The 26,626-nt window shown below is 38.0% G+C and overlaps 1 protein-coding gene across 4 annotated transcripts in view; it reads left to right on the top strand.

The window, feature by feature from the left end:
- Nucleotides 1-26,626, top strand: part of LOC149181448 (uncharacterized) — an 84,171-nt gene that overhangs the window by 17,789 nt on the left and 39,756 nt on the right. For 2 of the 4 annotated variants that reach the window (XR_016257008.1, XM_089416620.1), the window contains exons 2-7: nt 20,166-20,225; nt 20,343-20,382; nt 20,920-21,098; nt 21,244-21,282; nt 21,422-21,508; nt 21,642-21,702. Coding sequence is in view for 3 of the 4 variants with exons in the window: in XM_089416620.1 (XP_089272746.1) it covers nt 20,166-20,225; nt 20,343-20,382; nt 20,920-21,098; nt 21,244-21,282; nt 21,422-21,508; nt 21,642-21,702 (466 nt within the window). In the remaining variant the exon portion in view is untranslated. Of the gene's footprint in view, nt 1-20,107; nt 20,226-20,342; nt 20,383-20,906; nt 21,099-21,243; nt 21,283-21,421; nt 21,509-21,641; nt 21,703-26,626 lie in introns of all 4 variants that reach the window. The other 2 variants (XM_089416622.1, XM_089416621.1) reach the window with 2 other exon arrangements.

Raw genomic sequence — 26,626 nt, 5'->3', positions numbered from 1 at the left:
CTGGATTTTGAATGAAATCTAAAATTCTACTTTCTCCATATGAAATCCAATGAGGCCAGAACCACTCTCAAACATCCTGAGTCATTTCATGCTAATGTTAAAAATTTAAGTAAAAGGACTTTTACTTTAAGAATTTAACATTACCATGAATAACATATCAATACTAGGGATCAGAGTTAGACAGGGAAACCCATGAGTCAGACAGGGAAGCCCAGGGAGTCCCCAAAAATGAAATTTAAAAAAAAAATGCCGCTGAAGTGACTTGACTGGCCGCTGTTACCGAGTCGGCCGAGCCGGCCGGGTTGTTACTGAGACGGCTGAGTCGTTAGCCAACTCGGCCGGCTCGGTAACAACCCGGCCGGCCAGTCCGGTTCAAAGGCCGAGTCGACCAAATTGGGCTATGACTCGGACCAACTCGGCCAAATCAGAGTCAAAACGGCCGGTTTTTAAAACACTGCTTAGACCCGGGAAAAACCCCTTCAATCTTCTCTAGGGAAAACCTGTTAGAGAGCTCTTCAAATTTATTTATCTTTCAAGTATGGGAAAAATACATTGCAGACAAAACAAAACAGCAAAATACAACTTATGTCTTCAGCACAAAACTCCTTGAAAATCGTGCCCACTTTACCTCGATTTCCATGCCCACTTGAAGCTGAAAATATGTACTATACAGATACACACTGTACGGATTTACGTACTGTTGTACGAATTTTTTTTCATTTTTTTTTTGTTTTTCACAAAAACTTCTCTCGAATGGCGTGCAACTCACAACATTAAATATTGTTCGTATTGTACTTTCTGTTGTCTTCTATGCCTTGATTTCCGTGCCCAACTTTGCCTAGAAATCACTCCTTCAGCTTGTTGCAACAAATTTTTCCTTCAGAACTTTTCTCCATCTCTCAGCCTCCTTTCTCCAATTTGCTTATGAAGAATGAATGTAGTCTCTCTTTTCTTTTCCCCTTTTTGTTTCCATAAGTGACTTTTGGGCAACCCTAAGATCTAATGACTCATATTCATTTAGATCAAGGGATGAGAATAAATGTGCATTTAATTCTCACTTTCTATTTTTTAACTCACCCATTAAATAAAGTGCCCACATTGTGCTTTATGTTTAAAGTCACTTTTCAGTTTATATTTTAACATTGACTTTACCACTTATAAAGTCACTTTCACTTTATAAAGTCACACTTAGGAAAATAATTATTTTGGACACTTTTCCCTAGGTAGAGACTAACCCATGGGAAAAATCAACACTCCCTCTTACCGAGGAAAGTGTTTCTCACCACACCCATCTTGTCCCTGAAATGGACATGCTTGCCTCTTGGCAAGGACTTCGTGAGAACATCAGCCACTTGCTCATCTGTTGATATATACTCCAGCTTCACTGCCCCTTCTGAACATAGTCCTTAATGAAATGATATCTGATGTCAATGTGTTTTGACTTGTCATGAAACACTTGATTCTTCGTGAGTTTGATGCAACTCTGATTATCATAGTGAATAACTGTCGGTCTCAACCCCTGATCAAATAGGCCATACAACAACTTGCGAAGCCAAATGGCCTCACAAATAGCCTGTCTAGCAGCCATATACTTAGCCTCAGAAGAGCTCAAAGCAACTGACCTTTGCTTTTGAATGAACCACGACACAACTGTCGAACCCAATCCGAAGCAACATCCTGAAGTGCTTTTCCTGTCAGAAGCACAACTTGCCTAATTTGAATCTGTGTAACTTGCCAGCCTCACTCCATCTCCCCACCTATAGTCCAGACCATAATTAACAGTCTCCTGCACGTAGCGAAGAATGTGCTTTGCAGCGACCCAGTGCACCCTCTTGGGCTCAACCATGAACTGGCTAAGTGTGTTCATTGCAAAGCATATATCTGGCCTAGTGTTGACCAGATACATCAAGGACCCAATAAGCTGCCTATACAATGTGTGATCCACCAAACTAGAATCTGAAGCATGAAGCTTCTTCCAGTTCGTGATCATAGGTGTAGACATGGGTCTACAGTCTGCCATGTGAAATCTGCTCAACACATCCACAACCCTGCCCCAGAAAGATATGCCCCTCCTCTTGCCACACCTCAAGCCCCCCAAAAATTAATGCAGTAGCCCAATGTCCTTCATCTCGAACTCCATAGAAAGATCCTCCTTGCAACCACTAATCATTCTCTCTGCCCCAGTAATGAACAAGTCATGAACATACAACACAAGAATGAGCGGATCATCCCTACAACAATGTAGTATAGGTTCCAATCTGCATCACTCTTCGTGAAACCCATCTGCTGCAAGTATCAATCCTCGAATACCAAGCTTTGGGAGCTTGCTTAAGTTTGTAGAGTGCTCGCCTCAACCGGCATACATGGGTCTCCCGCCCAAGTACCTCAAAGCCCTGTGGCTGCTTAACATACACCTCCTCCTCTATAACTTCGTTCAGAAATGCGGTCTTCACATCCATCTGATGGATTTGCCAACCCATTTCTGCAACAATAGAAATAAGGGACTGGATAGAAGTGTCCTGAGCTATGAGAGGGAAGGTCTCATCATAGTCAACTCCCTCTATCTGTGAGAACCCTATAGCCACAAACATCGCCTTGAACTTCTCAATGCTGCACATCTGCAACATGCTTGATCTCGTAGAGCCACCTGGAAGTCACAATTGACTTGCCCTCAGGCCTAGGCACCACTTCCCAGACATTGTTCTTAATGATAGAGGCATACTTCTCCACCTTAGCCTCTCTCCATACCTCCTGGCTGGAAGCCTCCTCATAGCTAGTAGGTTCAGAGTCAACAATGCTGGTAGCCTTGGCTACATAACTGCAAAACCGCTTAGGTGGCACACTCTCCCTGTTCACCCTCTTTGGAGGACCAACGGGCTTTGCTTCCTTCAAGGTGTCTTGAAGCCATTTGGGCCTCCTCTTCCCTAAAGAAGCTTCCCCATAGGGAACTTCATCCTCTGCCCCCTAGTTTGTTGACCCTGAAAGTTTGCCAACTGACCTTGGTGTGCCTGTACCAACACCTGTCCTCGAAGAATCTGTATTGGCAACTGTGCCTGTGTCAGCTGAAGTGCCATGTGAACTCTGTACCAGTGGACTCCCTAAAGAAGTGCTTGGTGAACTCGCCACTGGTGCCCCAGATGTCACTGACACTGAAATACCTCCTTTACCAGTCGATCCAGAACTCTAAGGTCCTGCTCCCTGTACTTGACCTCCTTGCTGAGGAGAAGTTTGTGACTCTCTCTCATCATACTCCTATGATCTTCGATGAGCCCTATCCTCCTCGAACTTCACATCCCTCCTAATCACCACTCTCCGTTTAGAAGAAATGAAGATCTGATAGGCCTTTGAAGTCTCGTTGTAACCCATAAAGATACCCTTCTCTGCCATGGATTTCCGCTTCGTCCTCTGCTCCTTGGGGATATAAGAATATGTGAGACATCCAAAGATACGAAGATGTCCCACATGAGGCTTCTCTCCAGTGAAAGCCTCCTCTGGAGTCATATTCCCCAATACTCTGTGAGGACTCCTGTTCTGAAGATAAACAACAGTATTGCAGGCCTCAACCCACAAAAACAAAGGCAACCCCTGATCATGAATCATTGCTCTAGCAACCCCAACAATAGCTCTATTCTTCCTTTCAGACACCCCATTCTGCTGGGGGTTGTAAGGAACTGTGAACTCTCTCCTAATGCCCTCCTGTGCACAGAAGTCAGAAAACCCACCATCGGTGTACTCACCACCATTGTTTGACCTCAAGACCCGAATCTTCCTACCTGTCTGCTTTTCCACAAGAGCTTTGAACTCTTTAAAGCGACTGAATACCTCACCCTTGGTCTTCAGGAAATATATCCAAGTCCTCCTAGAGTAGTCATCAATGAATATAACATAATACTCATAACCACCCAAAGACACATGAGACATATAACCACTAACATCAGTATGAATCAAGTCTAGTATACTTGTAGATCTGCTGTCGCTCGTTGGGAATGGTAACTTGGTGTACTTGCCCAAAGCACACCCTTTGCAGACCTCATAATGCTCGACACTGAAATCAAGAACTCCAATAGTGATCTCCCTCAGTAATCTCAAAGCTCCATGATGCATATGTGCCATCCTTCGGTGCCATAACTCGCACAAGTCTCTACTGCTAGTGGTACTAGTGTGAGTGCTACCAGATGTGCTACTCACTAATGCTCCTGCCGACTGAAAACTGAACCTGTATAGTTTCCCAGAGCGAACTCCAATCACTTTGGCCAAAGTGATGAAAGCTCCCCTGGGATGCATCAATACCTGCCGTCCTGAGAAAGTGACATCAAACCCCTTCTTCTCCATGGTAGACACTGAAATCAAGTTCTTCTTCAACTCTAGAACATACAAAACATCCATGACCTTCAAAGGAGGCAAATACTCCCTCTCAAAGGTCAGAGTATCCACACCAACAACTCTCACAGTGTGGTCATCTCCTAGTACAATCTCAATATCAAGTGCCCTCTCTGCAAGCTCTGAAAAGAACTCCCGTGCACTTGTCATATGGCGGGAAGCCCCGTTGTCTATGTACCACACATTGGATGATGTGCTCCTACTAGATGTAGAAGTAATAAATGCAAAGTCCTGGTCAAACTGTGAAGCAAACTGCTCCACCTCTGCTGAAGCTGTAGTACACTTCTTCCCCTTGTTCTTCCTCTCAGGACATGTAGGAGTATAGTGTCCCATCTTCTGACATGCCCAACATTTGACTTTGGACATATCCGTATCTTTCTTCTTCTTCTTCTTCTTCTCTTTTCCCTTAGCCCCATCTGATGAGGCCCCTTTCTTGGCCTTCCCTTTGTTTCCCCCCCTGGCTGTCAAGGCTACATCCTCCTCATCTGCTATCTTCACCCCACCACTGCCAGTCTTCTGTATCTCATGCTGCTCATAATCATCCCAGAATTTGTCCCAATTGGGAAGATTCTCCCTAGAGGTAACAACATCTCCAAAGACCTCCCAAGACTTAAGAAGTCCTGCTACAACTATCTTAACTAACTTTGTGGGTGCAACTGCCTCACCAATAATAGTGAAATCATCATGTACTTGTTTGACCCTGCCAAGATAATGAAATACACTTTCAGCCTTTTTTATCCTGATGTTCTTCAATTGTTCTTTGAGTACCATCTTCCTGCTCTCATTGGTACTCTGATAGAGAGTGGTTAGAGCTGTCCACATTTGATATGCATATGTGTTTCCTCTCACTTGAGGAACCACATGATCCTTCAGATTGTCCATCAAAATCCTTTTTTCCTTTGCATTATTTTTTGTGAATTCAACAAGTTCATCTGCAGCAGTAGGAGGTACAACCACTTGCCGCACTATGTCCCAAACTGCTGCCTCCTCAAACACTGTTTGAATTCTGTCCTTCCAAACGACATAGTTGGATATCCCATCCAGTCTGTCCTCTATCCTTAAGAACATGGCCATGACTGCTGTCCAAAATTTACAAAACCAAGAAAATGGAGAAATGAACTTTCCAGCACACCTTACTGTCCCAAAAGTTCAGTCTGTGTGAAATTTCACCTTGCTGTCCCAAAATATCAGTTTGCTGTCCAAAAATTCAGTTTGTTGTCCGAACCACTATTTGCTGTCCCAAACTACTGTCTACTATTCAAACTGCAATTTTAATTTCACCTTATCACTTCCATTCAGTTAAATGCCCTTTCCCAGAAACATACATTCAACATATAGAATTATGGAAATGAAACTTTCAAATTAAAACACATGGGATTGTCAACACATGCTGTAAATAAATATGGATATAAACAGGCCAGCAACACACAGAAAAATACATAGATTTTTGGTCAACTTAGACTGAGGCAAAACCCCTTAAATCTTCTTCGGGGAAAAAACTTGTTGGAGAGCTCTTCAAATTTATTTATCTTTCAAGTTCAGTAAAAATACATTTGCAAACAAAACAAAACAACAAAATACAAGCCCAAAACTCCTTGAAAACCGTGCCCACTTGAAGTTGAAAATATGTACTGTACGGATTTTTTTTTTTTGTTTTTCACAAAAAATTCTCTCGAACGGCATGCAACTCACAACATTAAATGTTGTTCGTATTGTACCTTCTACTGTTTTCTATGCTTTGATTTTTGTGCCCATCTTTGCCCAAAAATCACTCCTTCAACTTGCTGCAACAAATTTCTCCTTCAGAACTTTTCTCCAGCTCTCAGCCTCCTTTCTCCAATCTGCTCATGAAGAATGAATGCAGTCTCACTTTTCTTTTCCCCCTTTTGTTTCCCTAAATGACTTTTGGGCAACCCTAAGATCTAATGGCTCAGATTCATTTAGATCAAGGGATGAGAATAAATGTGCATTCAATTCTCACTTTCTATTTTTTAACTCACCCATTAAATAAAGTACTCACATTGTACTTTATGTCTAAAGTCACTTTTCACTTTATAATTTAACATTGACTTTACCATCGAATTCAAGCTTCTGTGATCCATAATTTAATTTGGAAACACAGGAGAAATCACATTGGTAGATTTAGGCCGACGTGTTTCGAACCAACCAGTGTGGTTCATCTGGTCCTGATGATGAACCATAATGGTTGGTTCGAAATGCGTCGGCCTAAATCTACCAATGTGATTTCTCCTGAAATTGTTTTAAAATTGACTTTACCACTTATAAAGTCACTTTCACTTTATAAAGTCACACTTAGGAAAAGAATTATTTTGGACACTTTTCCCTAGGTAGAGACTAACCCATGTGAAACCACTTGTCTAAGGTACATTAAAAATCAACAATTTAGAGCCACATTGATTATGTATTATGTTGCTGATATGTGTTGCACTCTATGCCAATTTGATATATTCACCTTTACCTGGTACATAGATGAGCAAACTTTGCATATTTTATCTCTATTTGTATATAGGCATTATGATGGGAAGATCAAGGAGTTCCATGACTAGAAGCTGGGATAACTAACTATGGATGTTTAGGTAAACACATTTTGGAATTGTTGCACTACGTGCCAGATATTAGGGATGAGAAAGTGGAAATCAACACTTTCTTAATGGATTCCCTTAGTCCTACTAGGGCAAAATCGAGTTTGATGAGCCCAAGACTTTGGATGATATGATATGAAAGGCCAAGAATTGTTATGACCAATGAAGACACTGACCAAAGCTATATGTCTTGCAAGAAGAAAGACAACACTGGATTGAAGGAGGAGATTCAAACTGCAACAATTTAAGACTTTGGGAAAGGGTGCGAAGATTAATTACCTAACTAAAAGAAAATTCCAACAAAACTACCCCATGCAAAATGAGATCAAACCAATGGAAATCATGGATGGAAAAATAGGGTACCAGAAAAGGGGACCCTTGAAGTGTTGGGGCTATGGAGAAGAGCATCTACTTCAAGACTGTCCCCATGGGCAAGATGACAACAAGAGGCTTTATAAAGTGCAAGAAGCTACTACTATTAATGATGTAGCATGAGCGATGCCTCAAATTGACATAGCTATGGAGGATTGACAAACAGACCACCGGGCATCAATGCTTGAAGTAGAAGGTATAATCACTCAAAGACATATTTCTATTTTGATTGGCCCTGGAGCTTACCTTAGTTATGTTGGGCCTCAAGTTATTGATGCTTGTGTCCATAAAAATAAGCCAAGAAATTGTGGCTAGTTCAGCTAGTCGCAGAGACTAAAAGGAAGGTGATTGAGTTAGTGGGCATATGCCTAATTGGAGTTAATTGGTCACACATGCAAGCGATATTGAATATATTGCCCTTAGGTTGATATGATGTTTTTATCAACATGGATTTGTTGGCAACGCACTGGGTCAAGTTGGATTGTTATAGCAAGACCCTAGAATGTGTGGATGCCAATGGACATCTTAGGACTCTTAGAGGCATATCAAAACTTGTGAATGTAATACAAATATTAGTGATGCATCTGAAGAAATGCTATAGGAAAGGATGCCAACTACATGCTATTCATGTATTAGAATCCATAGATATCAAAGAGGTGAAGCTCAAATATTATCTCATATTACAAAAATTCCAGGATGTATTTCCAGAAGAGATACTAGGATTAGCAAGATATGGACTTCTCAATAGAGCTTATGCTAGGAACAGTACTGCTACCCCGAGTACCTTATAGGATGAGCACACTCGAGCTGGTGGAGCTGAAGTTGCAGTGAAAAGAGACATTGGACAAAGGACATATTAGGCCCAATGTATCCCCCTAGAGAGCACTAACCTTGTTTGTGAAGAAGAAAGACAACACTCTCAGGCTATGTATTGACTATCAACAATTGAACAAAGTGATTATTAAGAACAAGTATCCTTGGCCATGGATCAATGATTTGTTCCATTGTATTCTTTGAGATAGGCTTAAGATTGGGATACCACCAAGTCAGGATTAAAGAAGATATTTTCACAAGACGACATTTCCAACCCAACGGACTTACCAATGCCCCGACTGCATTCATGTGCATGATGAACAACATCCTTAGTAAATACTTGGACAAATTTGCATTGGTTTTCACCGATGACATCCTCATTTTCTCAAAGATTAAGGAAGAGCACAAGGAACACCTTAGGATAGTATTGCAATTGTTAAGAAAACATTAATTATATGTTAGGTTTAACAAGTGTGACTTTTACTAGAAGCAAATTCACTATTTGGGTCATGTGATCTATGAATAAGGGATCATAGTAGATCCTGACAAGATAAAGGCCATGATGGATTGGCTCGCCCTGAGGAATGTCATTGAAGTAAGATCATTCATGGCATTGATAGGTTATTCTTCGATATTCATCTAGATTGGCCACTTGATTACTTCATTGTAGAAGAAAGGAGTGAAGTTTGTCTGGTCAAGGGAATGCAAAGAAAGTTATTAGCAGCTAAAGTATCTCCTTACCAATTCACTGGTATTGAAGATTGCAGATATGGACAAAGATTTCTTGGTATGCATTGATGCATGCAAGGAAGGGCTAGGAGGAGTCCTCATACAAGACATATATGTAATCAACTACGAGTCCAAGAAGCACAAAGAGAACGACAAACATTATGTCATGCACGACGTATAGCTCATAGCTATTATCCATTCCCTTAAGATGTGATAGCATTACGTGCTTGGCTGCAGGTTTGTATTGATGATTGACCACAATGGGCTGAAATATCTATTTGATTAGGCCCAATTGATTTTCTGATGAGCCAGGTGGTTGGAACTCATTAGCAAATATGATTTTGAGATCTGACACATAAAAAGCAAGGGAAATCATATGGTAGATGCCTTAAGCCACGACATGCAAGTAATTACACATGGCAATGATCAACACTTGAGAGATTGGTTTGAAAATTAAGATAAAAGATGCCTTGCAGAATTATGCACATTTTAAACACGTTGAGGAATTCCTGCATCAAAGGATTGAAAGACCAAGGTGTATAGGATCTTAGTTGACTAAGAATGGATTATTGATGTACCATGATAGGCTGTATGTACCAGAATCCGATAGACTAAAAACACTCATCATTAATGAACTACACAAAAGCCTTACTTTGAACACCTCGATTAATCAAAAGATGATTACAACCATGCAAAAGCTATAGGAGTTGCAAAATACTTTGCAAGTTGTTTGGAATGGCAACAAGTTTAAGGTTGAGCATAAACATTTGACATGCTTGTTACAACCTCTTCTGATTTTGAATGGAAGTGGGAAACCATAACCATGGACTTCATTAGAGGGTTGTCGAAGATTGTGAAGCAACATGATGCCATAATGGTAGTAGTGGACAAGCTGAGCAAAGCAACTCATTTTATTCCAAGAAAATCCACTCATAAGGCAATTGATATTGCTAAGATCTTCATGAATGAAATTCTTAGACCTACATGGTATGTCGAAGGTAATTGTGCATGATCGAGATGCTAAGTTCACCTCAAGGTTTTGGAAAGCAGTGTTTGAAGCAGTTGGAACATAGTTAGTGTTCAATACGGCTTACCATCCTTAGATGGATAGGAAAACAAAAAGGACAAATCAGATCCTAGAAGGTATGCTTTGCCTGTATGTAATGAGTAAACCTGCGAAGTGGGAGGATTATCTACCTTTAGTAGAGCTTGCATACAACAATGGCTACCAAGAATTGTTGAAAATGAGCTCGATTGAGGCACTATATGGCTGGAAGTACAATACTCTGACTAGTTGGGACCACTCGGTGGATCACATTACAATTGGACTTGACATGTTAAAGGAAATGGAATAGGAAGTCTTACAGGTTAAGTAGAGGTTGACCATTGAAGGTGGCCCAAGATCGCCAAAAGAGTTACTTAGATAGAAACAAAATCCACATGGAATTTAAGGTGTGAGATCATGTGTATTTCGAGAGGGTCAAGCCTAAGAGAAGTTCCTTGAGAATGGGAACTTGTGCCAAGTTGGTGCCCTGCTATTGTGGACTGTTTGAGATTTTGGAAAGAGTTGGACTTGTGACATACAGGCTTGCATTACCTTCTGATGTTAAAGCTCATGATGTATTCCATGTGTCTTTGCATAAGAAATATTTTTATGACTCTAATCACATCATTAGGCTATGATTCAAGTGGAGTCATAAGGAGAATTCTAGCTAGAGCCTCAACACATACTAGATAGAAAGGAGACATTGCTTTGGAACCAAGCCATTGCGTAGGTCAAGGTACATCGGAAGCATTATGGAGTGGATGAAGCCACATAGGAACTGAAGGATGCCATGAAAATGGCATACCTAGATTTCTTCACTATATAAAGTCAATTTGTGAATGATAGAACACTGAGGATGATGTTCCTTTAAGGGGGAGGGGAATGGAACACCTCGTTCTCTACTAATCTGTAATCATAATTATGACTTAGTGTCATTGTAAGTCGCAACATAGACACTGGTGACTTTCTAATTATTATGGACCAAAATTTAATTATGTAATTGTATTCCATTAAGTAATTAAATAAGAAAATAGCCAACCAATTTATTGAAGGGTGGCACACTGGTACTAGTCATGATACCACGAGCGACAATCAGTGAGGGGGTTGGGAAATCACCTCGCATGTCAAGAAAATAGCCATAGCCAAAAGCCCATTTTTCCAAATGCCAAATTTTGAATTTGAAATTATTTCCCTTCTTCCCACACCCAAAATCAATTAATGAAGAAAAATTGGTAGTTGGGTAGTCAACCACTCATAGTTATGGAAGCAGGGAGATGGAGTGGGCAACTGAGAATGGTTAGAGATGGGTACAACCAATACCCATCTTGAGTTATGTGATTGGCCCACGAAATCCCTTGTCAAAGGCCAAGAAAATCGTGGGTTTTCCTTGGATGGAGAAGGGGAATGCATGTGGGGGTTGAATGGGCAAGTTTGCTAAGTATAAAGGGTACTGAAGGCCTGTAAAATGCAAGGGTAGAGTTTGTAGAGAGCAAATAACACCCACGAGTGAAAAATGACCTGATTCGTGAGTGGGTTTTTCGCTGATATTCTTTGGTAGATAGAACTTCCTAGGGTAGTCAACTTGTGCCCAAATGGTGTTGAATCCAATTGGGGAGCATCAATGAGTGTTTGGATAGATTAAATCTTGAATTTGACTATTAATTGGTGCAGGAAATCCAAACCTGAGTTGGGAAAAAGGGGATTGCGAATATGATGCTAGCTTGGTTGAAGAGAAAGCAGTGAGATTGGAGGTTGCTAAAGTACTACATTGGCAAAGAAGGGACTCCCTTGTGTCGTCACAATCAATTAGGAAGGCATCTGGACAATTCATGGAAGTCCTAGCCCAATTTGTAGAAGGTGATTGCCATTATTACCTATGAAAGAGAGTAGCTTTCATAGATGGAATTTTCCTTGAGAACTTGAGTCTTTTCCTTGGTGGTATCATGGCTTAGCTAGGGGGTGGTCAACTATATGCAAGAATAAGTGTAACTGAGCCTATGGTTGGGTGGAAAGGCACACACCTATCGTTAGTGGTATGGAGAACATTCCAGATAAGTCTCTACATTTCTTTGTAATTGATGTTCTCCAACTGTTTATACATCTGATATAGTGTCTATTAAAATGTTATCTATTGTGCATGATTATTTGATAGTAATTTATATTGGCTGGAGAAATGGTGTCAATGAAGAGTATTTCTGAAGATGGCATTGAAAATCTGAACACTTGGTTTGTGGATGGGTGTCACAATTGAAATATGGCTTGAATTGGCTTAATGAAAAATCCAACATATGGCATAATAAATTCTTGAGGGAGGACTTAGCAAGCCTGAATCTTCATAGAACCTCTAACATGGTGTTGTAATATATTTGCTAATGCATTCAATTCTTCCTTGACATTCTATTCAAGGGGCCAGTTTAAACTCCTAGGCCATGGGAGTGTGGTAATGCTCCTCAGGTTCACCCCTGTGTTGTCACAATTTTCCTCAAATACTTTCCTATGGCCAGTTTAAACTCCTAGGCCATGGGAGTGTGGTAATGCTCCTCAGGTTCACCCCTGTGTTGTCACAATTTTCCTCAAATACTTTCCTATGGCTAGGTGTAATTTTGGGTAGGATAGTTGCAACTTTTGTTAGGGATTGGCTAGAATTATGGGTTCTCAAACATTCATCTTTTGAGAATTCATATATCTTGTCTATTTTAGAATCCTAAGGGTTTCTTTGCCACTCTAGGGTCCTTCTAGGGTTCATATCTAGCTTATATAATCAAGCATGTGCAGTGGCATTTCCATCTCAGGACTAACCAACTATATAGTTGCATAAGCCAACCTTGTATTCTCGGGGGATAACCTTGTTCAAGAATGTTTGAAGGCCAATTTGTGGCGAATTGCATTCCCATTCAGTGTAATGGGTACCACATGCACATACTTGTGCATATAGAGATCTCTTTATTACAAGGATGTTTGATGGTATCAATCGCCTACTATGTGGGATGACTCATTCTCTCTCTCCCTCCCTCTGTGTGTGTACTTGCATTGCCCCTTTTGTCAATTTTATGGTGCTAGCGACAAGGCCACCATTGAGTTTGTTTCACTATGTGATTTTACCAATCTAATAGAGTGATATTTGAGCCTATTTAAAATTCAAATAACATTTGTAGTAGGATACATCCAAAAGGATGTGATTTGGACTTCTATTCATTTCATATATAATTGGAGTGTTGTTTGAGGTTTTTACTATTTTCCTCATTTGTGCCAAATTCATTCTATCGCTTTGAGAGTATGGGGCAACTCCTGACCACTCGGAATTGAGCTCGCGACATAGGCGCGAGATAGTCAATGGCTCTTGATTTCTGTCACACTACACATACACATAGATAGATACATATGTACATATCTATATTTTGAAGATGGATGTCATTTATTAGTCAGTGGCAAGTGCACTTGTGGAGTTGTGTGGTTGAGTGATTCTTTTATTTTATTTTATTTCACAATTGCCATATGCCTCTATCATGAAGAAGTTCCCTTACAATACTCCAACAATGCTACTTAGTGACCCAAATTGCATGGCAAGATATTACTATGGAAATGAAATCCATTGTGATAAATTATAAGTCCTCCATGTCACTTGCAAGATTACCATTGACATGATACCCTGTTGGTGAATCCCTTTCTTCTAGCAATAAAAGAAAGCAAGAGCCAATCCTCATCTGTCACTAAGGAAGGCTCTTTTGACACAACATGTAATCTATGTTGCTGTAGAATACCTTATCTAGGTGATACAGAGTCCAAGACTTGGCTTGTAATGTAAAAGAAGACTCCTTGGAGTGTTATATCAACCTTGTATTGCATGAATTTCTCCTTTTGCCAACATCGAGGAAGAGAGGTAGCATGTCTCCCATATCGCTTTGGAAGGAAGTGTCGCAGTGATACATTTAGCCTTTATCACAAAGAAATGGATATTTGAAGTGATAAGCTCTCTCTCTCTATCTGTTGACTCAAAAGATGACCTCGTCCCTAAGAATGCACCTAGAGGAATTGAGTTCATTACAAAAATGGTTGGGTGATACAAAATGGGCATATTTAAAAGATACCACTAGGCTTTGAAACTCTATTCACATGTAAGCGTCTCCATTCAAGGGAAGCCCTTGATGGTCGTAAAAAATGTTATGTAGACACATATTTTCATTTTGAATGTCTCTCTATGAATATTTTATTGTGCATGGATATTTTAATGGGACTAAAGCAATGAAAGTTTATTTTGATGCCAATGCTTCCCCTCATTGACACTGAGCTTGTAAATCTAACCCTTGTTTACTCCATAATGTACAAGTACCATCTCCATATCCAATAAGTGGGAAAGAAATGGTACAAAGTACTGTGGAGAAGAATTGTTATAAACCTTGCGCCTTAAAATGATAAGAAACCAATAATTACAGTCCACTTCGAGGGGAAAACTTCCTTTTACAATGAATACATTATATAAGACAAGATTTGATGATCCTAAGACTAGGTCTCAATATATATATATATATATATATATATATAAGCGAGAAAGGGTACAATTATAATAAAATGGAACCATGAAAGGTTTTAGCCTACATAACAATATAAAAATAGGAATGTAATCACTCAATATCTAGGGCATAATAAGGGGTTTTAGAGTTAGCATGGGACTTAACATGCCCTTCCCTTTCAAACAAGTGTTGTCCTCAACACTTGACTATTTCTGGGTTTTGTGCATGCCATAAACAACTCATCTTCCCATGTTGTCTCTTCCATTGGTAGGTTCTTCCATTTGATATGGTACTCAATAATTACTCGATTTATCAGTTTCTTAATCCTTGTTTCTAGTATTGTTTTTGGTTCAAGCATGATTTTCCTTTCTTCATTAAACTTTAATAAAATAGTCTGGATTGGGATCTTTCGATCTTGTCAACAATTACTTTCTTTAAGCAAGAAACATGGAAGATTGGATGTACTCGTGAAGATAGAGACAACACTAATTTGTAAGCCATACTTCGAATCCTCCACAACACCTTATAGGGGCCATAATACCTTGGTGCTAATTTCTAATTTCTTGTCCTTATTTTGTTGCTTGAGGGACAACTACTTATATGGTTGTAGTTTCACAAATACTCAATCACTCACTTCAAATTCCATTTCACTACGATGCTAACCTGTTTGTTGTTTCATCTTATTTTGTGCTATAACCTGTTGAAGAATGTAACTAGGTTCGGTCTTTATAAATTGTATTTGAGTCATAATGAAATGTTTTAGGTCAAAGTCCCCATTGAGGACTTCTAGGTCTTGTCTTAAGTCATTAGAGTCATTGTCCATTAAAATAGACCCTTCTTGGGCTTTTGAATCATGTAAAAAGATTTATTACTGAGTTAAGTAAACTATTAGTCACCTCCACACCAAGTTGGCATCAAACAGGGTAATTCGGCCTCACTAAAAGGGTATAAGCAATCTTGATACCACGACAAAGCATTCTTCCACATAAATTTTTCTACTGCATTGGGTTCCTCCTATAGTTGGTGAATGATCTTGCATATCTTCTCATCTTGCTTCCATTCTATCCTTGCTTCTTCCACCCAGTTAGATTATGGAACGAAAATAGTTCATAGTAAACCCTTTGTGTCTTCCTTTTTCCTTGAGAGTGCATCTGCGGCAATATTTTGTTTTCTCTTTTTGTAGATAATTTCAAAGTCATAACCCAACATCTTTGTAACTCATTTTTGTTGTTCTTTTGAAGAAAGTCTTTGTTCCAAGAATTATTTCAAACTATCATGATATTTTTTACTTTAAAGTGTCTTCCTATTAGGTAGCGATACCATTTCTTAGTTGCATGTAGTATGGCCAATGTTTTTTTTCATAGATGGGTCTGAGTAAGTTTTTTCCTTTAAGTTCGTTGCTTTCAAAGGCAAGGGGCCTTCCCTCTTGCATCAAAACTGCACCAATGCCATGGCTTGAGGCATAACATTCCACAACGAAAGTTTTTGTGAAGGCAAGTGTCGCCAAGAGGGGAGTTGTACACATATCCTCTTTAAGTTTTTCAAAAGCTTTGGTTGGTTCTTTAGTGCAATAAAATTGCTTCCTTTTTCAATAATTTTGTTATAGGTGTTGTTATTTGACCGTAATTTTTGACATTTAAGTTTTTCAAAAGCTTTGGTTGCTTCTTTATTCCAAGCAAATGCTTTCATCTTCAATAATTTTGTTAGAGGTGCTGCTATTTGACCATTATTTTTGACAAATTTGCAGTAATATCCCGTCAATCCTAAAAACCCTTAGTTTCTTCAAGGTCTTGGGGGCTGACCATTCCCTAATAGCTTTGATTTTGTTAGGGTCCATTTTGACATCTTCATGGGATAGAATATGACCTAAATATTCCACTTCTTGAACCCCTGAGGCTCACTTGGAAGGCTTTTCATATAGTTGTTAACTTGTTACCCTTCCAATAGTGTTAAGATCCTGTCAACATGCTATACATGCTCTTTCCAAGATTTGTTGTAGATTATAATGTCATAAAAAAACACTAACATAATTTTTCTAAGGAAGGGTTTGAAAATAGAATTTGTTAAGCTTTGAAATGTTGAAGGTATATTTGTAACTCCAAATGGCATAACCAAAAACTCATAATGACCTTCATGTGTTCTAAAGGTTGTTTTGGGAATGTCATCTTGCCTCATTCTGATTTGATGATATCTAGAACGAAGATCCAACTTAGGAAGGGAAATTGCTTCATGCAATTCCTCTAATAATGCATCAATAATAAGAATAGGAAACTTATCTTTGATTGTCATTTTGTTGAGTTTTCTGTAATTTGGATACATGCCATGAACCTTCCTTATTTATATAACCATCACCACTAGTGAAGACAAGGCACTCTCGCTAGGTTGAATGATGTCAGCCTCTAATATTTCTTGAACCATATGCTTATGCTCTCTCTTATGTGTGTATGGATATATGTAAGGCCTAATGTTAGGCGGTACACTTCCAGGTTGCAAATGAATAGCATGGTGATCATCTCAGGTGGAAGAATCTTAGGTATCTCTCCAAATACCTTGGAATGATTGGTGACTTTTCTCTTGATATATCTCTGAAATTTGAGCCCTTTTGAATTTGAAAGTTTGGTCTATAATACTTTGATATGTCTTGTATGAATGGATGGCCCGTTTCTCAATATATCTCTGAAATTTGAGCCCTTCTAAATTTGGAAGTTTGTTCTATAATACTTTGATATGTCTTCTCTACAATTCCATGGGTCTGACCATAATTTGATGTGCCAAGTGAAAGTTATGGTAACTTTCCTAAATAAATAAATAAATAATTTATTATTACTTTATTTATATATTTATATATTAATTTGGTTATCTCACACCTAATTTTAACTAAATTTATATATATTTATTTATTTTTGATTTATTTATAATTGATATATTTATGTATTTCTTACCTTATATAACTAATTTTGACCTTGTTCCTTGAGTCAACCTTTCGCCAGGTAACCGTTGGTGTCTCTGCTCTAGCTATTTAAACAGGCTAAGCTGGATCTGTTCTTCAACTTGTCCTGACGATGAACCACACTGGTTGGTTCGAAACGCGTCGACAAAAGATTGGTTATGTGATTTTGCCGAAGATTATCTAAACAATGCTATGGATCACAGAAGTCTAAATTCCTTAATAATTTCCTAAAACTTACTGATTTTTGGCCTCTTCCCAAGAGAAAGCTTGTATAATGTGCCACATGTCCAATTCTTCAAATATAATATGAATTTTTTACCTAAGGTACTTGTTATGACTCATCAGGTCTCTACAAGTTTCACAATTTGAGGTGTCGCAGTAAAAAAGATATAGCAAAAATGCCAAGCTCACTTGTTTGGAATTGACTTTAGAACCTTTCACAAACTCTATATTCCTCAGGGAATATCTATGAAAGTATAGTGGCCCAAAATATGAAATTGTTACTAGGTGTTTTTCAAGATGTTGTTTGAATATTTCTAAACTTTCATGTTCTAAAGCTTTCTAGAAAAGAAATTATAGTGAAAATTCCATGATCACCTGTTTGACACTGGTTTCAAGATCATCTAGAAACCTTAAATTCCACAAGGTATATTTTTGAAAGTATAAGTCAACCATAATCTGAAATTTTTACCAGATGTACTTTGCGACGTCTTCTTGATTTTCTCCAAATTTCACTGTTTAAAATGGACTGGAAAAAGTTATAGCAAAAATGCTGAGAAGACTCATTTGAAATAGATTTCGGAACCAATCTCAAACCCTATTATCCATATAGCATATACCTTTGAAATTATAATGACCCAAAATCCGAAATTTTAAACAGATGTTCCCTAAGATCACTTCTCAATAGGCTCAAAGTTTCACCATTTGAAACATCTCAGAAGAAAAGTTATAGCGAAAATGCTACAATGACTTGTTTGAAGTAGTAAAACCCTAGGTTTGCATGCTCTGATACCAAATGTTATGAACTGTGCTTTAAAAGTGATGGAAACAAATAATTATAGTCCACTTCAAGGGTGAAACCTCCTTTTACAATGTATAAGACAAGATTTGATGATTCTAAGACTAGGTATCGTTAGTGTATATATATAGGAGGCAAAGGATACAATTATAATAAAATAGAGCCATGTAAGGTTCTAGCCTACATAACAATATAAGATAAGATAAGATAATTTTATTATTGTCCAACAAATGACCATAATAGGTCAACAGGACTGTCGGTTACAATGATTACATCATGCCAAGCCAGTGGACCAAACGGTCCCCTTTAACATTTCTTTTTAAAGAGCAAAAAATACATCTATAATCTAAGTAAATGTAAATGTAGAAGCTAGAAGCTCTTGGCTTCGAAACAAAGCATTGCGATGAAGCAAAGAAGGAGAAGGAGAAAAAAGGAGTCTCCTGTCTAGTTCCTACTCCTAACATCCGAGGTCGAGAGAAGAAAACTGAGAGAAGCTTGTCAAAGTCTGTTGTCCTGTGGGCATACTGGGCTGTCGCTGCTGTCGCCTGGAGGTTCTAGGGCGCCTCCCAGGGGTGGATCCAATCCTGGAGCGCTGGTGCAGTCTGGTGGGTCGGCCCCCCCGGGACCGCACTGATCTGGTCTCAGTGTCTGTGGGTCGGTCAATGGTTCTTTTGGTGCCCTGCGCTGATGGTAGCGCCCTAAAGAAGTCCGTGATCTTCTGCGTGGTGTCCAATCTGGTGGGGGGCTGAAGAAAACGGGCCCGAAATCTGAAGGCCTCCTGGAGATAAAGTGCAAGGCATCTCAGATCAACATATTTGAGGAAGCTGGTCAAAGTCTGAGAAGACCTGAAGAGACAATGGAAACGACCTCGAATCTCATAGTAAGCAGGGCAGCCGAAGATGAAGTGTGTCTCTGTCTCTATCTCCAGTAAGTGGCAGAGTTGGCAAATCCTATCTGCCCTATCGATGTGGTGATCTGTCTCCACTCGGAGTCTGTGAGACCCACTCTGTGATAACAATAGAAATGTAATCATTCAATATATAGGGCTTAATAAAGGGTTTTAGGGTTAACATGGGGCTTATATAGGGCATAACAAGAATAGTGAGAAACAATAACAGCATCAATGTAAACAAAAAGTAAGTAGGCATCTGTAGAGACTAAATAAAACATGCAAGGGAAAGATGCAACAAAACTAAGAATTTATTGAGTTGGAAAAGGAAGCAAGCATGGAAGCAAGCATGTAGCAGCAAGTATGCCAAGAATATTAGGAGCGCTCGCAGACATGTTCACAACTTCACAGCAAGTATGGCAGGCTTATGTGTTTGATGTATAAATGTTGTCCACTTCAAGTTTTTTTCTTAGTGTTCACCTTCCATATGGCTTTGTGTCTGCGAACTTTCAAATCTGTATGCAATTTTCCCCCATTTTCACCTGCATTACTTTTTCAGGATTTCAGCATGCTTCTTTTAAATAGCAACTGCATTGCATTTTATTCAGCAATTTCTCCCTTATAAAGAAATTGTGCTTCTGGTGATTTATTTTTCATATTTGTTGGTTTCTTTTTGTGATCATGAGCTTACTCTGGTCTAAAAGAGCCAAAACTAGCTTTCATTTATTTATCTGTATTGCTGTTATGTATATACAGAAAATCATGCCATTTAGTTTTGTTCTATTATATATGGACAGTAATTTCCTTCATTAGTGGGTGACTTGTGAAATGAGTTGACTGGGGTTCTTCTCACAGAGTCCACAGGCAGCGGTAACTCCATTCCAGATATTGGGTGGAGAAGCTCAGATACTGCAGGTGTGAGCTCCTGAGTGATGCTGCTTTCGTTCTGTTTACTTTTGATGGATCTTGATTCAATAGGATTGTGTATATTTAAGTCTTTGTCATATTAATAGGGCTATTTGTTCTTGACAGATTATGTTAAAACCACATGAGAAAGTCATTGCCAAGCCTGGTATGTACACTCACTGTCAATGCTATTTTGTTTCAATTATGATTCAAACTTATTTTATTCCCTACCGAACTCTGATGCTTTGATAAAGGTGAAGTTATATTTAATAGCATTGCCTTGGAAAACTTTCTTTGCCTCCAAATATTGGTTTCAGCTCATCAGGATTGTCATACACACCTTTATAGATTGAATGTTATGATTGCTTTTCTTGGGAATTGCAATCTTTGTTGTTTTTCTATTTCTAGTAAGCATATCAGCACAAGAGTTTAATCTATTAAGATTGATCTGCCATCAATATTTATTTGGTTTTAAAGATTCTCAGGCTTGGATTTCTTGGTTGCTATTTTTGAAAATTGCATTTTCAAGCTTGTACATATTGCAGATTTTGGATTTGTAATTGCCCTTCTTTTCCTGTTTTATGCAACTTTGACGTTTATTGTGTTGACATGTAAGGAGTTAATTTATTCACGCTGTATGGAGATTTAGGAAGAGAATGTAGTGTCTTATTGTGTTTGAGGGTTGAGAAGTAATACACTGCAGGTACGATGTGCTATATGTCTGGATCTATTCAGATGGAAAACATATTGCCTCCAGAGAATGGAGGTGGTATATGGCAATGGTTTTTTGGGAAGAATTTTGCAACCACCGCTTTTGTGAATTCTGGCTCCCAAGATGGTTTTGTTGGAGTGGCAGCACCGTCTCTTGCAAGAATACTTCCGGTTTGTGTTTGTATACTTCAGCACCTTAAAAATAGCTTTATTCTCTTCTATGAAATTTAATCCTCCTTTTCAGCTTGATCATAAATCAGATTTCTATTGACATTGTTTTCATTTCTGGTTTCTGATTTGATTGGAATCCTTCTAGATTGATCTGGCCACTTTTGGTGGAGAAATTATTTGTCAGGTAATTTTTTCTTTGTAAGCTGATTGCAAGTCGATGTTAGTTTCTGAAGCATCTTATTTTCCGTTGTGGCCATCTCAACAGAAGTGTTGACTATCTACTTTGTGGCATTGTGCTGATTTTGTGTATTTGACCATTGTAGCCAGATGCATACCTCTGTTCACTTAATGATGTGACATTGTCAACTACGGTGAATAGGAGGGTTCGTCCTGGATTTTTTGGTGGCGAGGTAAAGTTTTTTTTGGTTATTTGGATTTAACAATTGTTATCTATTTACAACAGTATGCCTGATTTTCTGACATCAGATTCGTGACAGGACGAATATTTAAATTTCCTTTTTGGTGTGGACCTTGTGATGCCAGGGAATTTTGAGGCAGAAACTGGTTGGATGCGGCCTCGCTTTTATAGCTGCAGGAGGGTCTGGTAGGGTCATGGCCTTCTTATAAATTTAGTTAGAAAACACTTATTCTATGCATAGCAGTATGGATAGATGAACTTGATTTGTGACAAGTGGGCTAGAAATTAGAATCCTATGCTTCATCAGTGGACCAAGCACTTTGAAGTTCAATCACTACATCAGAAAGCAAGTGCAAAACAAGAAGAATGATTTGATCTATTGCAGGTCTCAATATTAGCCAGCACATATTTTCATTGGGGATAGAGCAAGAACAAATTTGAAAGGTTTAGGAAGATGCTTGGTGTGAAAGAACTTTTAGATATAAAGGAAATATACTTATACCAACCGTTGGGGGGAAAGGACTATTTTGGAAATGAACACTGTAGCTTTTCAATACGAAAGCAAGTAGCATGTACAATAGTCATGTAGCATTAGCTTTGAGATTAGTAGTAATTAACTATGTACTTATCTCTGCATTAATGACAATTAGCTATGTACTTATCTCTGCATTAATGACAAGTAGCTATGTACTTATCTCTGCATTAATGACAAGTAGCTATGTTCTTCATTAAACAACTGTCACTATTTTAGAAATTAACTCCATTCTTCATTACATGGCTGTCACTATCTCATTTTTTATGAAGGGCATAGCTTAGACTGTTAAATTCCATGCTGTTACTGGCTGTGGTGTGATCAGTTCAGGTTCAAGCATTTAATCTTTCTTTTTTCAGCAGCGGTTTGGTGCAAGTTGATGCTCATTTTTTTTATAGTTTTATTATTTTATTTTGAGGAAAAATTGCCATTTCTATTCAAGAAGAAAGGAAATCACACTTTTAATGTGCTGTCACACTTACATATCAAAGTAAAGGGGCTTCAAAATCCACCTTTTATGCTTCGATCCCAAAAGAGCATCTTCAGAAACTATTACTATCCAAAAATAACCCTTATCAACCCTCCAAAGATGAGTCCACAACTGTTTAACAAGATCAGTTTTGTAAAGTTTAAACAAATAAAAAACCATACCATCTAGTATAAAGTTATAAACAGAGAGCTGATATATATCACGTGTCAAAGGAAAAAAACATTAAGAAAAGCTACTATCGAACTCTCCAGAAGAGTTATTATATCTGCATTAGAAGAATCTGCTTCATAAGCAGAGTCAGTTCCTTCTCTGTTTTCATCATATATCGCTCTTCCTTCATCTACCTGATGACCTTTTGAGTCTGTTTGCATCTGTGCTCTGTTCTCTGAAAGCACGAGAGAGAAATTGATTCAAAATTGCTTGCTATAGCCTTTAACTGATCACCCAAGGGATTTAAGCGAATGTTTAGAAGCCTACCAGTCCTGTTCATCCCATTGATTATTAACTTTGAGTCTGCAAATACTCATATATTCCTAACATTTATCTCCATTGCTCCTTTTTAGCAAGATTCGGAGTGCCATTAGCTTGTCCTAACTCAGGCCTTCATCTTAATTGAGTGACTTTCAGAGAGAAATAAATCGCACCCAGCACTACTTTCCTTCAGTGAATCTTCACTTCAACCACTAAAAGAACCCAAACCTCCTCATTAACTATCATATCCTGCAACTGCTTATCAGATTCCTGGACCACTGTCCTCTAATTTGATAAGCGACTTGGAAGGAAGGTATCCCTTAATCTTCAAACAACATTGGATTTCGTGCTAACCAGAGCCCCCAGCGAGTCAAGTAGAGTACTGCATGCCATTCTGCAGTTCCTTTTTACACCGTGTGTTTTTTAGACATTGTTCCACAAAGTCTCACACCCAAACATCCTTCACACCTGTAACCTGTTCCACCCCACTTTATGGAGATTCTCAACCTATAAATAGGCTTTGTTACAATACCATGGGCCAACAGGGTATTTTTAAAGTATTTAAATATTTTCCTATATATAGTATTGTAGGTGACTATTCTAATTTGAAAATTCATGTGTATAGAATGTAGGTGAATATTCAATAAAAAACATGTAATTTGTTATTAAAATTGGTAATTTTTTGGTGGATATTATTTATTTAATCATATATATGTAAAAAATAGCCGTTTTTAATCCAAATTGGCGAATAATTTTTTTCACAAAATGTCCAAAAAATAGCCCATTTTCAAAATTTCTCCCTTAAAATTTTCCCTAGGCCAATACCATGGCTTACTAATACCACATGCCCAAAAAACCATAACTCATGTTCATATGACTTTTTTTTAATTAATCAATTTATTTAAAAGGGTAAGAAGGGTAGAACTACTTTGGAGATAAATTTCAACCTTTGACCTATGACTACTACTAAGAATATTCTATGGAGGTTAAATCCCTACCATCCGCCTCATAATTATTGATATTTAAATTAAAATTCTGGAAGCCCTATTCCAAAATAAACATGCCTATCGTCTTAATTATATTGCTGGTTCTAGCTAGATTCAATGATGTTGTAGCTGGTTTCTGTCATGTTAAGCATTTGAGGTTCAAAATTTTGGTAGTCATTCCCACCAAATTCACCCTCTTGCCAGTTACAATAGTGTATAGTGGTAGCTACAGCCATACGTTCTAATAAACTAGAGGCTACACTGTTATTAGGAATTTTTCGGGTATGAGAGAAAATGCAAAAGTTTCAAGGGTCTCCCACGCAAAACCTGCAGAAAATCAACTTGTATGGTTTGTAGGGTTGTTACTGGAGTAAAATCTTCAGCATCGTCTTGATTCTGAATACAACATTGAAAAACTTGTAGAGATTGTAGTGTGCACAAGGCTCTTAGCAATAACTGGTTTGCAGTATCGATGCAAATTGGCCAAGACACATAAGCATAGAACCTCCTAGGAAGACAAAAGAAACCTTGACGAAACACTAAATATTGAGAACATGCTAAGAAGACTATACCTTATGAACCTGTATCAAGAGCAAGGAATTCCTCGCTGTAGCAGATTGAGGTATCAAGATACAAAGTAACATTGTGAGATGTGTTGTCGCATAAAGTGTCTAGGCACTGCGACAACGCTTAGAGTAAGGGCTGTCACTCTTATCCTTACTCCGTTTAGACTCTCTCCTAGACAAGTCAAGGGGGGTAGTTCCTGGGTTGATGAATGAGGGTAGCATGTAGAACACATGCTCTAGGAGACTTAAGGTTGAACAACTTGATGGATGTAAACAAGTCCTGGTTAACTGAGATGAATAGATCAAACAATTAATACGAATAAGACACAACCACAAGATAGAAATAATTATAGACTAGTGCCTTTATATTCAATTAACTATAGACTAAATAAAAACAGGTTATCCAGAGCAATTTATAAATGTGGCGAAAGTGACGATCATGAACGATTAGATGTAAATGCTCAAAACTTTATCATGCAAGGTATTCTAGCAATTAAATACCATGAAGAGCTATGAAATTTAACTGCTAAGCAATGATTCTAGATTTAAAATAAGTTTCTTCAATAAACTCAGATCTAGAACAAATTATCTTTCTCCTATAGTCAATTTTTAGATATGATTCTGAAACATTAATTGCGTTTGGCAATAGAGAAATCAATACCACAAAATTCTACAAAAAGACACCAAGGAACTTTAGATTAGAATTTTAATTATCCCTTAGGTAAATTTTTAATGTGCTAAGCTTATGAAGCAAAGTTTAATGTGGCAAATGTTTTTTTTTCTTAATGTGACCAAAAATAAAAATCAAAAGAACTTAATTAAATTTAAAATTTTTATGGGCCGTAGGCCACATAAAAATTTAATTTTTTATATGTGAAAGCTTAAATTATTTTGATTTATTTCATTCGTAATCAACGTCACCAAATTTTTTAATATTTTAGATTTTTAAATGTTTTAAATTTTTTGTTTATGAAAAAAAAACCCCGGCAGCAAAATGAATTGTGAATTTTTTCCAGAGTAAAAATGCAGCAAAAATGATGGAAAAATGCAGCAAGAGACAGCGACAGAATTTCGAGAGGCTTCCAGGCAGAAAAATGGTAGCCCAAAAACTCCAGAAAAAATCCAGAAAAATTTAAATTTCGAACCAATACATTTCTGTTTAAAAATTTTCAACCAGAAGACCTTAGATCTGAATTTAAAACCCTTAGACTGAAAATAATGTCCCTGCAAAATGATATTGAGGCCAGATCTTACCCTCCAGGGCCTAGATCTGGCTTCAAACAAAATTTCTCCTTCAGATTTGTAGCTGCAAAAAAGAAAAACAAAACACCCAAAACAATATAGACAATGATAAAAAGAAAACATAGAAACCCAGTTAAATAATTACAATAATTACAAGCTGAAGGCTCTAAGTAGCCAAATCTATCATTATGCTGCACAAAAATTAAAAGTTTTTTTTTTTTTTTTAAAGGAGGTGCTAACTCGAAACCCTTCGTGTATCGCCAATAAAATCTTATGATAAGTCCAGAGCTAATTTAGCTAGGCTTTTTCAGGAACACAGATCGAGAGTTGGCTGGTCCAACTGAAAACTTCCCCTAATTCCCGAGGATCTAAAATCAAGATTTCCTTGCAAAACTCGATCCAACCATTAAAGTTAGAGCGAGAAAATAATAATATAACTCAGACAAATAGAGATACCTGCTATTACGTTCAAAATTTAAATTATTATTCAAACCCCAGCGACCGAGCAAGATACCTGTACTCAAATCACTCTTTAGAAGCTATCATCAATGGTTTTAGAAAAAATTATGCATGAAAACAACACATCCTACAGTATTCCCATGAAGAGTAATGCTAGTAGAACTTAACTCCAAAGTCTTTCTTTGTTATCTAGAAAAAGATTACACAAGAGCTTCTGGCTAAGCACATGACTCAAAGGTGGGATAGATCGACTGACAAATGACTTCTTATTTAAAGATAAATCCTCCAACGGCTAGTTTGAGTGATCTTCGTCAAAGCAATCTCGACTGTTGATGAAGATTAAAATTTCTTTTAATCTTATCCG

Source organism: Pinus tabuliformis, chromosome 3_2, assembly GCF_031772625.1.
Source record: "Pinus tabuliformis cultivar Carrire ecotype Pingquan chromosome 3_2, CPIR1, whole genome shotgun sequence".
Classification (NCBI taxonomy): Eukaryota; Viridiplantae; Streptophyta; class Pinopsida; order Pinales; family Pinaceae; genus Pinus; species Pinus tabuliformis.
The sequence above is the reverse complement of the archived record's forward strand: the minus strand, read 5'-3'. Positions and strand labels throughout refer to the sequence as shown.